The sequence below is a fragment of the Phoenix dactylifera genome, chromosome 9 (genome assembly GCF_009389715.1).
Source record: "Phoenix dactylifera cultivar Barhee BC4 chromosome 9, palm_55x_up_171113_PBpolish2nd_filt_p, whole genome shotgun sequence".
Taxonomy (NCBI): domain Eukaryota; kingdom Viridiplantae; phylum Streptophyta; class Magnoliopsida; order Arecales; family Arecaceae; genus Phoenix; species Phoenix dactylifera.
The window spans coordinates 12,818,370-12,834,679 of NC_052400.1; the positions used below are offsets into that span (position 1 = coordinate 12,818,370).

At 44.3% G+C, this 16,310-nt stretch overlaps 1 protein-coding gene across 1 annotated transcript; it reads left to right on the forward strand.

The window, feature by feature from the left end:
* Positions 1-9,120: 9,120 nt before the first annotated feature.
* On the forward strand, positions 9,121-10,223 carry LOC103696564 (NAD(P)H-quinone oxidoreductase subunit S, chloroplastic). The gene has a single exon (XM_008778236.4). It carries the CDS (start codon positions 9,218-9,220, stop codon positions 9,884-9,886), a length of 669 nt encoding a protein of 222 aa, XP_008776458.1. The 5' UTR covers positions 9,121-9,217; the 3' UTR covers positions 9,887-10,223.
* Positions 10,224-16,310: the final 6,087 nt, after the last annotated feature.

Consider the following 16,310-nt stretch of genomic DNA (forward strand, 5'->3'; position numbering starts at 1 on the left):
AATCAGTTCTGGATTCTTTGATCCACATTCTGGAGACTACGCCGCCGCCCCCAACGTTGGATACCGAAACCAGCTCGAAGTAGTCCTTGCCATTGATGGTGGCCCAGGTTCGAAACGCGCGGGCGTCGATTAAATGCGGGGACCGGATACCCCCCACCTGATTTGTCCGGTGGAGTCGCCATCTGGCTCGCGGGTACTTAGATGGTGCTGGTGTGACGTACTCACACGTGGGGCAATCCATGGGTGAGAAGGATATGAGAAAAACTTGTCTACCCGCATCGAACATTCTCCAGCAGGAAGAGGGCCCAGTGGGGGTTAGTGGGGGTTGCTGTGCGGGTGAGGTCTTCTTCTCCCCCCTCTTTTCTTTTTTCCAGCCAAAAAAAAAAACAAAAACCCTGTAGGTATACGTATAATAATCAGTCAAAGATGACCTCAAAATATATGGCAGCACAAGCAAGCACGAGAGCTAGCTTAGACTTTGTGTGCACATTAGAATTGAATTACCCCTCAGCTTAAGCCAAGTGCCTGATACTTAAGGCTAAGCTTGAAAGAAAAAAAAAAGAAAAAGGTTTGCCCCTCAGCTGTTTCTTTGAGGTGCTTCTGCCTAAAGGAAGGCAAATGTTGTTCTCACCAGATTTTTTACAGAGCTCATACATGCAAACAACCAAAGCAGCCCAAAACAAATCAATGGTGGGTAATAAACATGGATAAAGGCTAAGGGAATGTGATGTAGGTCACCCTACCCATGGCGCCAGAAGCATCGCTTCCCCCATAGAATGTGGCAGAGGTTGAGATCCATTGAGCCATCGATCCTCCAAATTCGGAGGGGATCAAGGCCAAGAAAATCAGCAAGGATAGGCTACTACTGCTGTGCTAAAATCGATCCATCACCCCTCCATTTATGTTGCCACATCTGAGTTCTTCGACTGCTTCCGTCGCTGCTAAACTCCCACTTCTATTATAAAAAAGAGGCATGATGATATGCCTTCTTTAGTTGACTGCATGCAAACCCATTACTTCAAAGTATAGCCCGGTAGACCTTTACTAAGGTCCATACTCCAAATTTTCGGGTCAAAGAGTTTCGTGTCGTGCAAAAAAATTAGAATAACTAAGTCTAAAAAAAGAAAGTCCTTTTAACTTTGTGTTCACTTCTTTAAACCATTTGCTGCCCCGTTCCTCTTCACCGCGTTTAATACTATTTCAAACAAGATCCGAATCCTATTTGAGAAGATTTGATTAGCTCTTAATTAAAAAATAAAAAATTAAATTAAAGGCTCAGAATAATTGGACAGAAATTAAAATTTATTTTTTTTATACTAGTTCAACTTAATTCAATTGGATTCTATATCTCAAATAAGCAATATATTTTTTTAATTTATTGTGATGTATATATGTAGCGCCGCGGAAACCCTTGTTTTTTCTATGCTAGGATGTAAAAATTGGCAATGATTGTACCTGGCTATATATCATATCCTCGCCGATATTTTTGTTAGGCCTCCAAAGATAAATTTGAATTATTTTCATCACGGCATCTTTCTGGCCAGCCATCATTGATGGGGGACAAAATGGATCGTCCTACTCACAACAATAGGACCATCCAATTTCGGCCAAATAGACTCCAGCACCGATTGAGCCGGACCTCGGTCCCACTAAGAGCCAGTCCGAGCTCGGACTTTGTCGAGAGCTCAGCTGACCTCAGAAGGGTCTCTTCGCTGCTACGATCTGCATCAACCTCTTCTGATGTTCATAGCAACGACCCGAGCCTGAGCTCGAGGCGCCCAACTAATCGGATTACGAGTCCAAGAGCTCCTACGACCACAAGTATATTCGCCGACGCGCCCCGACCGAGCTTGGGGCGCCCCTTTTATATCAGCCAATGCGCCCTGGCCAAGCTAGGGGCGCCCTTATATTCGCCGATGCGCCCCGACCGAGCTCGGGGCGCCTTATCCAACAACACGTTCCGACCTTCGAGCTCGGGGCGCACTACCGAACATATATATGATGCGACCTCTCATCGAGCTCGGCCTCGCCTATGGCCGCATCCACGAGCGTGCTCATGCCCACCTACGTGGCCGTACATTACAATGCCTCCGCGTCATGCTTTGCTTGCTAGCCAACGAAAGTCAAGGACAATGTCATTCTACTCCAGCCATACACTGCTATAACTGTCAATGCCTTACACTTCATTAGTACTGCCTTTTGGCCTAATGTAGAAGTTTTAGGAATGGTTGCTCCTACATCTTATGCCTGTGGCTATTTTCTCAATCTCCACAAAGCAACAGGATATCCTGTTCTTGTGTACATGGCTGCTGGAAGGTTTGCTCATGACATTGAGAAACTATCTAATGAAGAAGCTATTAACTTTGTGATGCTACAACTCAAGAAAATGTTACCAGATGCCACAGAGCCAATAAGATTCTATCACTTGTATCCATTTGTGTTTGTGCTGTACTCCATTGGTGATTTTAGCTTCGGACTAATTTTTTTAACTGTAATTTTTTTTTCAGGTTCGGTATTTGGTTTCTTGATGGGGTACAGATCTAGATCCCCTTGGGTCCTTTTCTTGTGATATGGTTGGGAAGCCAGCTGATTTGTTTGAGAGATTTCGCACTCCTGTGGATAATTTCTATTTTGCTGGGGAAGCAGCAGGTGTTAATCATTCTGGGTCTGTTCATGGAGCTTATACCTCAGGTATCTTGGCTGCCGAAGACTGCCGAAGGCATCTATTATTGCAGCATGGTATCTCAAATCGCTTCCAGATTGTATTAAGGGAGGAAATGTCCGAAATGATACCCTTCCAAATATCTAGGATGTAGTTTATTTTTGTTGGATCAATAACGAAACCATGGATTATCTGGAAATAAATGGAAGTAGATTTTTTTTTTTTTTTTGGCCATATTTCAAATGGTGCCTTCATCATCCTCAAGCCTTTTTGTTGATGGTAGTGTCGTGCTCTTTTCGACACTCTCAATGCTACATAGGCCTTTGCCAGCCAAAAAAAAGAACAAAAACATCTTGAAAAAAAATACAGCTTTCATTCAAAATAATTTTGTAAATATTTTTTTTTGAAAATATATATAACGACGCTTTAAAGCGCTGCTAACTAAAAAAATTTCCTGCTCGGGTTGGAAGCGAAGACTGGCTAAGTACATCATTTAGTGGTGAGGTGTTCATAGAAAGCAAGGCGTCGCCCAACGAGTGGCGGATTTGGAGTCTCAGTGGGCCGGGTGGCTTCCTTTCCCGATTGAAAGCTGTTTCGATGGAGTGGACGAAGCGAAGGAGATCCAGTTTACGGCTCGTTTGATTGCGTGCATTATGATTACTCATATATACCGGTTCCTGTGGTGATTGCTTGCCGTTCGGGCTCAAAAATGCAAGAGCCACGTACAAACTAGCTATGACTGTCAAATTTGATGATCTGCTCCACTTAGCGACGCTTTAAAGCGTCGCTAAAAATCCCTCTTTAGCGACGCGTTCTAAAAGCGTCGGCAATTCTTATTTCTACTCTGACATAGCCGACGCTTTGGCGACGCTTTTAAAAAGATCGGAAGGAAAATTACCGACGCTTATAAGCGTCGGTAAAAGCCTTAAAAAGCGTCGCCAAATCTTGTTTTTCCTTGTACTGTGGACAATATAATAGAACTGAGGTATCCAGCACCGTCTTGTTTAATCCAAGTCAACAAAGCGATCATTCCTTCTCCAAGTACTCTCCCCTTACTTCATTACATTGGAGAAGTGAATCAGAGCATGCATTCCCGTGTTACAAGCAGGCAAAAGTATAAAACGGAGGATTGCAATCCCATGTTTAATTCTTGGACCAATTCAGAGGTCCATTCGGTGAGCTGAAGCATACGAATGAACAGGAGTAATTTAAGTTGTATGGCTGGAAATAATTAGGAATACAAAATGTTGTAATAAAGAATTACGCACGAAAGGCTTGAGGATGAAGGATATAATCATGGACTTTCTTTTCATGCATGCGTTTTTGATGTAGAAGGTATCGCCATTGATTTTGCATTTTGATTAGGATTCGTGGACAAGATTATTTTCTAAATGAATAGAGATATCCGCATTATTTGTTCTATAAGTAAGAATATTTTATAAAAATGATGTAACAACCCAATATCTCATCCAAAAATGGTTAGCTGGAAAATATTATTTGGGTTCCTAGATCCTATATACCTAAGATCTATCCAATGAATAACTGATATGGAACTAAACACACGCTCGCACAGGTCCTCACATACTCTCCCCATTTAAGCCCCGACGTCCTTGTGAGGCTAAGGATTCAAATTTATTTAAATCTAATCATAAATACCATGATCGATCCGTGGTCAGCTCCAAAGAATTTGTGCTGCAGTGTTTCCTAGTCCACATACGTCATGGGTCAGGTCCACACTAATACCATTTATAATAATCCAAGATCTCACCCAAAAATGACTATCCGAAATTTATTATTTGGGTTCCTTCATCCTATATAAGTACCCAAGATTTACACAGCGAATAACTGATGTGGAACTAAACACACATCCGCATGAGTTGTCACATAATTTAAATAATAACATTCAAATTCTTATTAAATAGTAAAATTAAAAGTCTTACAAAACTAATAATATTTTAAAATTTTGCTTCAACTCTAAAATAAAATCTAGTCTAAATAAAGATGTCAAAATCTTACCTCTAATCACTTTTCCACGATAAATTTCTGAGTTGAGCTAAGTTTTCGGATCTATAAAAAATAGTAAAAAAAATCATATAATGAGCTAGACAGTATAGTAAGTAATGAAAACTTTAGCTAGATAAATCAAACAATATAATAATAATAATATACTAAAATTAAGCATGCAAAATACATCGATTCAAAACCAAATTGATATGCTATCCAGTCACTTTAAATTTGAAATCTTATTTCATAAATCAATTATTTTTCAAATCATTAAGTTCATCTCGACAGTCATGAGCTATGACCACATTTATACCCAATGGCTGGGCCATAATATGAGCTCTTCAAAGTGCCAACGTGAAGCCCTCAATAGTAGGATAACGATACGCCAATGTATAATCTCCAGTGGTGGGGTGTCAATATGCCAACGTATAACCTCCACTAGCATGGGATCGATATGCCAACATATAACCTCCACTGGTAAGGTGTAGATATACCAGCAAATAACCTCCACTGGCAAGGTGTCGAAATACTAGTGAATAACCTCTAATGGTAGGGTGTCGATACATAGTCTGGCTGCGAGTCTAAAACTATTTCAAAATAAAAACTCGTTTTCCCATATTCAGTGTTCCAAATCGTAAGATACACAAATTCATATGACGTCAAAATCGATCGAACATAATCTATATCAAAATCAATATGTTCAATTAAGAATCATACAATATTCTAGCAAGAGGTACATATGAAAATAAAATACTGTGCATCAATTTCATAAATCAAGAATGATTCGTTTAAGAAAATATCTATAATATGTCGATATATCGAGAAAAAAGAGTTACATTACTTACCTTGCGAGTGAATCCAAAGCATCAATCCAATTAGTTTCAAAAATCCTTCTAAGTTTCCGGTACTTAAAAGTTATCAGAATTTATCATGATCATTCCAAAAATAGAAATTCTAATTCCAATATCCTCATGGGGCTGATCAAGTGGGAGTGTCTAACACCTTGGTTGGTCTAATTAAGGCAAAACTCATCTGATCATGTTCGAACTAGGTACAAATAGTTCAATAGAGATCGAAGGTGACCAAATCTAATAATGTTCAGCAAAAACCAAGGTAGAGGCTAGCACGTTATCTATTGACTATAGATCAGGATCTTTCACCTAGGTCGATCCAGAAATCATTAAGAGCCATACTTACAAAGTCCAATCAACTCTAGGGAGAAAAAATTCAAGTAGGGAGAGAGGATATATGAGAGAGAAAGTCTAGATAGAGAGATAAAGTCTAGTAGAGATAAAAGAAACAAAGAAAGAGAGAAAAAAGATAAAGAGAGAGAGTGGAGAGAGAAAGAAGAGAGAGACTCTCTTCTTGTTTTTCAAAATAGGGGAGAGTCCATCTCTCCCTTCTTTCTTCAGTCAAAGGGGGTGGCAAGCCATGGTGGCTCAGCCCCAGGAGATGGTGGTCACGATGACTCTCAACCACAGTTATCACCGGCAAAGGTGATCGTCGGATGCAAAACCCAAAAAAAAAGAGGCCAAAATAGGGCACCCTATTTCGGATAGTTTTTTGGTGATTCGCCGGCCCAAATCTCATCTAAACAACAATAGAGAGAGAAAGGAAGAAGAAGACCTACCTCAGTCTAGCGAGGTGGTCTTGCAGCTCCTTTGAGCGATAAATCAAGGAAGAAGATCGAAGAAGAAGCTTGGGATTGGTGGCTTGATCTTAGGTGAAATCAAAAGAAGAGGAAGGGGGTCTTTAAATAGGCAATCTTGGCCTTATCCGACCTATCTTTGGGTGGTGATGAGACTCCAATCATCATCGCGATCGGAGAGGAAGAAGTCTCTCAGCCACAATCATCCTCCTGATTCACCCACAAGCGTGTCACACGTGAAGTCCAAGGCCAAAATATGGCTGGGCCAATCAAGTAGACCAGGCCCAGTCCATTGGTTTCACATTCTCCCTCTTAAAAAAAAATTGTCCATAAAATTTTTCTAGCTATAGTTCAAAGAGTAGAGGATATTTCTTCATAACACTTCTAAAATCAAAGTCATCTGGTCAGACTAGTGTCAAAATAATTCAATTCACCATGTCTTTGCTGCGCAACTCTAATTTAAACCATAACATACCTATGTTAAGTCTAGGTTTTCTAAAATTACCTATTTATTAGTACATGCATTGCTATATCTTAATCCTTGTGAACACTTTCGAAATTTAACAGTTCACATTCTTCTTTTGACAGTTAATTAAAGAAAGTTATGCAGCCACTTAATCTTTTCCTAGCAATGTAGAAAGTCATCTAACAAAAGTAGTGGGTATGAGTAATACTCATATCAAATAATACATAAGAATAAATACTAGAATTAGATTAGTATTTGTCACTATCGCATTAGACCCTTCCTTGGGTCTGAGATTTCTGACTTTCCTCCTTATTTTATTCAATTTTTTGAGCAGGTTGATTCTCCTTCATTTGTGCACATTCAGCTATTTTATGACCCTTCTATCCACAACCAAAGCATGCACCGGTGTTCCAGCGACATTCATTTACAGCATGATTCTCACCACATCTAGAACATTTATTGCTATTCATCTGCTTACGATAGTCACTTGTTGATCTCTTGTATAAATTTCCAGTGTTTCTATTGCTCTATCCCTAAGAATCATTTGACCTATTCCTCTTCTTTCGATTCTCTCTTTCTGCCTGTTCTTCATTAACTTTTCTTTCAATTATCAAGGACTTATTTACCACAGCTGCATAGGTAGTCAATTTGTATGACACTACTTGTTTTCTTATTTCGATTCTTAGTTTTATCTCAAACTTGTGTACTCGATCTAGCTCATCCTCGACTAACTTTGGAAGAATTTAGCTTGCTCGGTAAATTTAGCTTCATATTCTGCAATTGTCATATTTCTTTATTTCAGATAAATAAATTCTTGCTCTTTCTGCATCCTTACATCCCAAAAAAGTACTTATCATAGAATGCTCCTCAGAATTTTTTCCAAGTGAGTGGCTCCCTATCTTATTCATATTTATGTTCCAGCATCCGCCACCGTTTAAATGCCTCACCTTGCAACATGTATGATGCATAAAGAATTTTTTCATCATCCTGGCATTTATGAATAGTGAACGCTTTGCCCATCTCTGTAAGGCAATTGTCAGCTTCCAAAGATTCCGTAGTTCCCTTAAAAGCTAGAAGAGCCAGATTCTTTAACTCAGCTATATTACTGCATTGCATGTACTGCTTCTCTCGTTCTTGCTGTTGCCGTGCATGGTGCAACTGCATTTGCTATTGTTGTTGGAGCAACTACTGTTACACCTGCTATTGCATCTGCATCATACCAACTAAGGTCTGCATAATCTGGCCTAAGTCTGATTCTTGTTTTGTTTGAGTATTCCTAGTAAGATCGACGACTCCCTCCTGCTGAGGGGTGCCGCCGACCTATTGGGGTGTGGTGTTGCCATCTCGCTAGTTTCGTGCCTCATCAGTAGCACCACTAGTAGCCTTTCTTATCCGATATAGAGGCATCCTAACCTATATCATTAGATAGCAACATACCCTTAATAAGCTTACCAGTTAATTACAAGTATTTAGAATAACTTGTCATAATCACCATAAACTAGCGTCTCAATGTCCCTAGTGTCTATCCACCTACGTTCATATTATATCTGATTCTATAACTTATGATTCATCCACTTATGCTCTGATGCCATATTAATTGTCATGCTCCCGACTCGAGATCGCGAGCCGGGGGTCACGGCAACTGCCGTACACTCGGATAATATGATTTTCTCAAGCTTTAATCGTTTATGCAAAGTTTTCAATATTATCTGAAAATTTGAAAGATATTGAAATTTATTCATAACGGCATATGAAATAGTTTGTTAAGCCATACTGGTTCAAGGCAGGTTCGTACCTCTACTAGGTCTCTCGCATAATTGTGAGCGGAACTAATTTCAGTACAAATCCAAAACGTAAATAACAAAGCCCATATAAATAGAAGCCCAAGTAATCGTCGGCAATTGCCCACAGAGATCAAAAGTGCTTCAACATCTCCCAGCAAAATTTCTCTCCTAAATGCTTCTACTCCTCTTCACCACTTGATGCCCCTCTACTCTCCCTCACCTTCTCTTCCACCCACCTATGAAACACCACCCGTGCATTCCCCATCCAACACCGACGCAACCCTACCAGCATTGACAAAGTGGTTGAACCTAATTTATTTCATAGAATTTTGAAGGCCAAAAGGATGCATGATGAATAGGGGTTCATTCTACATACATAGATATATATATATATACACACACACATGCATACGTGTGTGTATACATACATACATACATACATACATATATTTATAAATTATAATAAGTATAATTTTATTTTCTAAAAGCTTAACTTAAAATACATACCAATCATCAATCAAAATGTGTGCCTGGTCCAGTAATACGGCTCGAACTGCCGATTAATAGTGTGTGGTGTCCAGTCTCCCATGTAATCCCATTCCGGACTCGAGCAGGAGCAGCAGCAGCCGTTGTCCCTTCATTTCTTCAAATCCATGGCGTCTTCCATTCCAATCCAAACCCAAAACCCTGTCCTTGGCCGCCCCTCCTTCCTGCGCAAAAACCGCAATTCCTCAATCCCCAGCAGGCCCATCACCACCACGATTACACCCTCCGCCAAGCTCCAGCTCTCCGAGATCCTGGGCGGCCGCGGCCTCTGCAACGGCGAACAGGGCCTCCAGAAGGAGCTCAACCAGAGCCTTGCGCCATCTCCGACCACCCCTCAGCCCCGATCCGGCGGATCCCCTTCCTCGTCACCGTGGGGCTTCGGCGACGACGCCTTCGAGAAGGAGCTGCTCGGCCTCACCGGCGGCTTCCCCGGCGGCGAGAAGGGCCTCAAGAAGTTCATCGAGGAGAACCCACCCATCGCCGGCAGGGAGGAGGCGGGGATTGTGTTCTCCGGCTCGAAGCCGAAGCCGCCGGAGCTGCCGCTCTTGCTGCCAGGGATGATCGTGATCGTGAAGAACCCCAAGAACCCGTTGTACATGTTCTGCGGCATCGTCCAGAGGGTCACGGATGGGAAGGTTGGGGTCTTATTCGAGGGCGGCAATTGGGACAAGCTCGTCACTTTCCGGCTGGACGAGCTCGAGCGCAGGGACAAGGGACCTCCCATGGTCAATCCCAAGTCCGCCGTCCTGGAAGCCATTGTTCAGAAGTCGGTCTGACAGGGTAAGCTCGTAGCATTTCATAATGACCAAAAAAAAGATACCATATTGTAGAGAATTTGACAATCTGGTTAATTATGCATGAAGACTATATAAAAACAATAAATCCAAATATTTGGTCTGAAGCTTGCACTGAATTTTAAGTTTGGATCGGACCTTGAGTCTGTCAACGACAGGGAATCTTGTTGGTAAAATTAGTGTATATATGGACAGGACCTTGAGTATGTGAGAGATATTTTATATGCCAGAACCTTATAAACTTTGTTTATTTTATATGCCAGAACCTTATAAACTTTGTTAAATTTTATCAATACCATCCCAGTTCTTTTGTGCTTCACTAGTGCATATTTCCCAAGTCTATGTGATCAAATTTTATAGCAACTTGCATATGTTTTTCCATTATCCTAGGCGGCTGTTGGATTGTTCTTGCAGTTTTACACCTCTAGGAGCTAAAGATTAGAAGCAAATTGCAATTGGGATGTATTAGCGGGGCATTCTATAAGAGTTTATATTAGAAAACTATCAATCTAATGTTTTCTGTCATATTGTTAAGCAGTAAGACATCCTAGGATTGCTTTCTTGGTTATGTCATGGGGAACTGAACGCAACTAATTCAGAAGCAGGATTATTAAACTCATCATGGTCATGTTTCAGTGCAGAGGTTGCAGATGTCTTAAATTTTTTCTATTTTTTGAGTTATTTTGAGCTGTTTAATTCCAATAGAGGGTTTACCTAAAGCTGTCTTAGGATTCTTCTTGGGAGTTTTGAAGGTTGCAGGCTTGGTTCAAATACAGAACTTTATTCCAACTTGAAGATCAGACCCTCTGCAAGTGCTTAACCTTCCGAATTATGTAATCCCTTAATTAATCATCATGGAAAGATTAATTTTTCATTCAGCTTAATGTATAAACCTCATTCAGGTTAATGAAAAATCAAATACAAAACTATTACAAGTAAACAACAATTTCATTCAGGTTAATGAATAAACCTCATGGGTAGCTTATTTCAAGCATCTTATGGACATACATTATCTTTTAAATATAAAAATCTGTGCTTCTACATTAAGAACTGCTTCCTCCATTATTCTAGTAGTTGACAGAAGATGCCGATGGTTCATTAATTTGTAGTTGTGTAGTAGGTTGAGTCTATGGGCATTTAAAAGGACTCGAGCCATTTTGAGATTTAAGATTACTTGACATTTTTTAAGCAAATCAACACTAGTATTAGTTTGGTCGTTTGCTATAATCTTTTATTTTCACTTTGACAACCCAATGTGGTTTGCATATAAGGGTTGCCTCTCTTTATATAGGAACCAATGTTGTCATTATTTGGGCCGATGTGACGTGCAATGATGTCAGATTGTGGTCGGTGGTACGGCTGCGGCGGTGGTACTGCCACGGCATAGGAGTCAATCGGTGTGGGGGCAGGGCACAGTGCAAATCTAACGCGACATGTAGAGCTACGATGATCGTAGGTTACCAGGGCTGTCAGCCCTTTTCGACGCGGGCTGATTGTTCTCTTTGCCTGGCGACTTCTTGGCTGGAGTTGAAGTTGTTCATCTTAGTTCCAGCCTGAGGTTGGAGGGCCGGTCTGGCCCGAGGTCGATGTGTTCAATATTTTTTTTATTACTATCCTCCACTTTCGAGGCCGAACTATATTCTGGTTCGGACGACGGAAGTCGGATGGTTACCTCGATTGAGGGCGAGATCTTTGTTAAAGGTGTTAGGCGCACCGATCGGTCTTCTCGAAGCATCGCCGGATCCAGGCCATCTTGAGGCATCATTATTACGGGGGTGACTTTGAGACACCATTAATATAGCAATCCATTTAGATTGCTCGTGCCGTACCTTAGACTGACACGTGCTTCAATCTATCTGGGTAGTCGGACCGGTGCTTCGATCAGGATCGTCTGTGTCCCTATATATGGGGTCCCCAAGACTCTATCTTTTGGTCTACCTTTCTCTCCGCCCGAGTACCTAAGCATCCAAGACTCCAAGTGGTGTTTCAGTGAAGTCTGTCACTCCCGGTGTCAGTATCCTTCGTGTGGTATGTCTAGCCAAATTGGTCGCAAGCAAAACCAGCTGATAAAGGAAAACCTTATTAGTCTAGGTTTGGATCACAACCAGTCCTGCTCGGCCTGGCCCCTCGGGTAGAAAACTAGCCATGAAAAGAAAAACCTCGCTACAACTAGGTCCCCGGTTTATAAATGGTGCTTTAATGTCAGCCAAGGTAAAATCTTCACTATGATTAGGTCGGCTGAAAGTGGCAGCCGCTAACTAGTCACATGCTAAAGCTGAAGGGCAAAAAACTTGGCTACATCCAAGTCCCCGAATCACAAGTGGTGTCTTAACGCTAGCCGGGGTAAAATCCTAGCTACGACTAGGTCAAACTAAAATGGCAGCCTAGCCTACTTGGTCGTGAGCTAAAGCTAGTCAGATTCAGCACAAAGGCACGACCTAAGGATCGAACTCTCTGGCATCGAGCTATGACGACGTCAGAAAAGATCCTATGTGCCAAATCGAATAGCTCGGCCTCTTATGATCATGATTGGGGGGCAAAGTGATTAGCGACTACCTTCAGGCTATATTGGCTCCCAAGGCGACCTCAAGAGGGATACAACCTTATCAAGTTGTTCGCAAGGCTTAATGCTACAACCACAATCACACAGCAAAATCGGCACAAGCATTCTGAAATACCTGTAAGTGCTGATCAAAGAGTTCTAACTTTCATTAAAAGAAGTGTCATTTACAAGTTGTGCCCATAGCCAGTTACATCAGAGAAAGAGAGACAAAATTAGTCCGCCAAAAGGTTGATTACAGCAAATCTCGTAAGAGGAGGGCTAAGATCCAAGACAAAGAGAGCATTTGGCCAAACTAGCAATACCTCAGCTCGAGGACGGGCTGGAGATCCATTGCTCAGTTGGACTCGGAGGGTAGCAGCTCAGTATTATCAGCATTCCGCTGGGTGCAGTCGTCCACCCCTTCACAAGGGTTGAGGCAGCTCAAGTCAATATTAAGGCAAGCCTCATGACTTGATTTTTGCAAGATGTAAAACCATCCCCATAGGCCTCGAACTCCCTGGGTAGCCAACTCCACCTCCAACTATTTTGCATTCTCTCTCTCATTCCGTTAGTTACCCATGCTACCAGATGATTCCCAAAGCTATGAATGACCAGACTTCGCATACACTCAGCATCCACAGGTTCTAGAGAGATATTTGTTGAAGAAAGAACTATGAACATCCCCCCTGCCAAATTGTCAGAACTGTTGCGGAATGTAGTACACAGTTGGTCCTTAATCACTAATACCAAAAGAGACTGGGACTAGATAAGCTGAAGAAAACAGACCCAAGCTCCAGAATACGGATAATGAATTATCTGCTAGTGCATACAAAACATTATGCAAGAGAGAGAGACAATAATAGTGTTGCTGGAATTTGGACCCGGAGGCGACCGTCGGCTGAGGAGGGGGGAGCTCTGGCGAGAATCGACGAAACGGCGGTCCTGGTGGCGTGCCACGTCCTCCGGGAGACCTGCAACAAGCCGGTGGCCGGGGTTTCCGGCGCCAGCCCTCCGATGCTTAAGTCAGAGGGGCTTAATTTTGGAGAAGGAGAGGGACTGTATGTAGAAGTCCGAAGCCCCGCCCCCCTTGAGAGAAAGGAGTTCCCCTTTTTATAGGGGAAGTGGCAGGGTTACCTGTGATGTGACTGGGCGAATTAATGGGTTACCGTCACGATTGGACATGGGCGTGTGAAAGTAATGAGTTGTCGTGGATGGCCCGTTCCCATCATGGGAGGAGATGGCGCGTAGCCAGAGCTTGCTTGTGGCGCGCAGTGCAGTACATTCTTGGGAATGGTGAGGCGTTGACAGTCGTAGCAGGGTATGGTCCCTAATTGATATGTCGTGGCGTGGCCGGCAAGTAAACCATGGTGCGGGTGAAGCTGCTGCAGGGCATGGCCGCAGCATATAGACGACGAGGTCGGCCTTCTGAGGTCAGCTCGGCCTTCTGTGCTCGGCCTTCTGAGCTCGGCAGCCTTTTTGAGCTCGGCCTTCTGAGTTCGGCAGCCTTCTGTGCTCGGCTCGGCCTATGAGCTCGGCTCGCTGTCGGATTTGGGTGCTTTAATTGTATTTATAGGGTGGTCCATTTTTTCCCCCAACACTTACCCCGACTTCCGAGTTCGAGCTACTTTTTGGCTCGGGCGAAGGAAGTAGTCCAGTCGTCGTCATCCTGTAATATAGCCAAATATATATGGAGATGTGCGTGCCAAGTAGGGTGTACCTCTCATGCAGTTGGAGTTAAGTGTTTCAGGTCGACTCAGCAGCCTTCTTTGGCTTGTGGTCGACTCAGCAGGGTGCCCCCACTCAGATCGGGGCGTTTGTCGTAGGAGACGTCGAATGTCGTTGAATGCCTCGGGGTCCGCGTAGGTACTACCCCGTCTTTCCGAGGTCGAGGGGAGCTTGGGCTTGCTGTCGTCTTATCGGGGCATCTCGACCTTAGTCGAGGAGGCGCTACGGGGGGCCGCGAAGGTTCTACCCCGTTGTCGAATGTCGAGCGCCACGGAGGGCCGCGAAGTACTACCCCCGTCTTCCCGAGTCGAGGGAGCTTGGGCTCGCTATCGACTTATCGGGGCATCTCGACCTTAGTCGAGGAATCGTACGCAAGTCGAGGGGTCTGGGAACGCCACTGTCGACCTGCGATGCTTTCCGAGGTCGAGGGGTCTAGGAACGCACTGTCGACACCACGGGGGCATCTCAACCTTAGTCGAGGAGGCGCTACGGGAGGCTGCGAAGGTACTACCCCGTGTCGATGTCGAGCGCCACGAGGGCCGCGAAGGTACTACCCCATCTTCCCGAGGTCGAGGGAGCTTGGGCTCATTGTCGACTCAGCGGGGATCTCGACCTTAGTCGAGGGATCGTGCGCAAGGTCGAGGGGTCTGGGAACGCACTGTCGACCTGCGACGCTTTTTCCGAGGTCGAGGGGTCTGGGAATGCACTATCGACACTCGGGGCATCCCGAACTTAGTCGGGGTCTTTGAGGGAGATGGAGATGGAGACCGGAGATGGCCTTGTCTGTTGGCGATCGTGCGTTCCCACCTGGAGTGGGGCGACGTTGGAGATAGAGATACCCGTAGGTCGCCTTTTGCATTCTCCGACCTGGAGATAGATAAAATATTAAAATTATTTAAAACCAAAGTGGCATCCTGTACCTTTTGGAGACATTTTGATGGCTTCCGAACTTCGAAGTCCCTTAGGACTTGGCTTAGCACCAGCTTTCTTTGGCTCGATTTTCTGGGAGAGATGTTCTGCGCTCGGCTTCTGAGCTCGGGCTTATAAGCTCGGCAGCCTTCTGGTCTCGACCTTCTGAGCTCGGCTCGGCCTGCATGAGCTCGGCCTGGATGAGACTGTTGTAGGTCGTGGCTGCAGCATGTGGATGACGAGCTCGACCTTCTGAACTCGGCTCGGCCTACATGAGCTCGGCCTGGATGAGCTCGGCAGCCTTCGGAGCTCGGCAGCCTTCTGGTCTCGGCCTGTATGAGCTCGGCGGGGACTTCGGTGATGGCGATGCTCTGAAGGAGAGCAACGTCGTGGGCGCCGTCCTGAGGACTTACACCCGTGAGGAGGAGTACATGCTGGTTTCTTTCTGCCGAAAGATAGAAGAGTTTGAAGGGCAATGGGATTTAATGGAGCTGTACCCTTTACCACAGAGGCTTACAATCCCATTTTAAAGCTCAATAACTCTCCTTCTCTAGACCTCAGCTTTTATTTCTCTTTCCCTCCAACTCGTTGACGTGAGACTTGGGCTACTATTTCTCACTGGTTGCCCCCACATACGTTGTTGCAGCGGGAGCCATGCCTGATTCGAGATGGCTCGGGAGAAAGTTTCTTCCTCTGCTTAACATGAACCCGTGGAGGCGGTACAGGAGGGGCCTCCACTTGTTGTAGGCTTTGGGCTGCAATGGCTAATGCTGGACTTGCTGCACTAGCGCGTCGAAGTGCTCGGGTTGGACTTGCGGAACTTGATCTACTGGAGATCTTGGTGGTGAATTCTGGACTGAGCGTTCGGGACTTGGAGCATGATGCCGAGAGGCATTAAAGGCTCCTCTGCTCCTTAGTTTCATGGCCGTAACTCGGGCCCTTCCTCTAGCGCCAACTATTGCTGGAATTTGGACCCGGAGGCGACTGTCGGCTGAGGAGGGGGGAGCTCTGGCGAGAATCGACGAACGGCGGTCCGGCTGGCATGCGACGTCCTCCGGGAGACCTGCAACAAGCCGGTGGCCGGGGTTTCCAGCGCCGGCCCTCCGATGCTTAAGTCAGAGGGGGGCTTAATTTTGGAGACGGAGAGGGACTGTATGTAGAAGTCCGAAGCCCCGCCCCCCCTGAGAGGAAGGAGTTCCCCTTTTTATAGGAGGAGTGGGAGGGTTACCT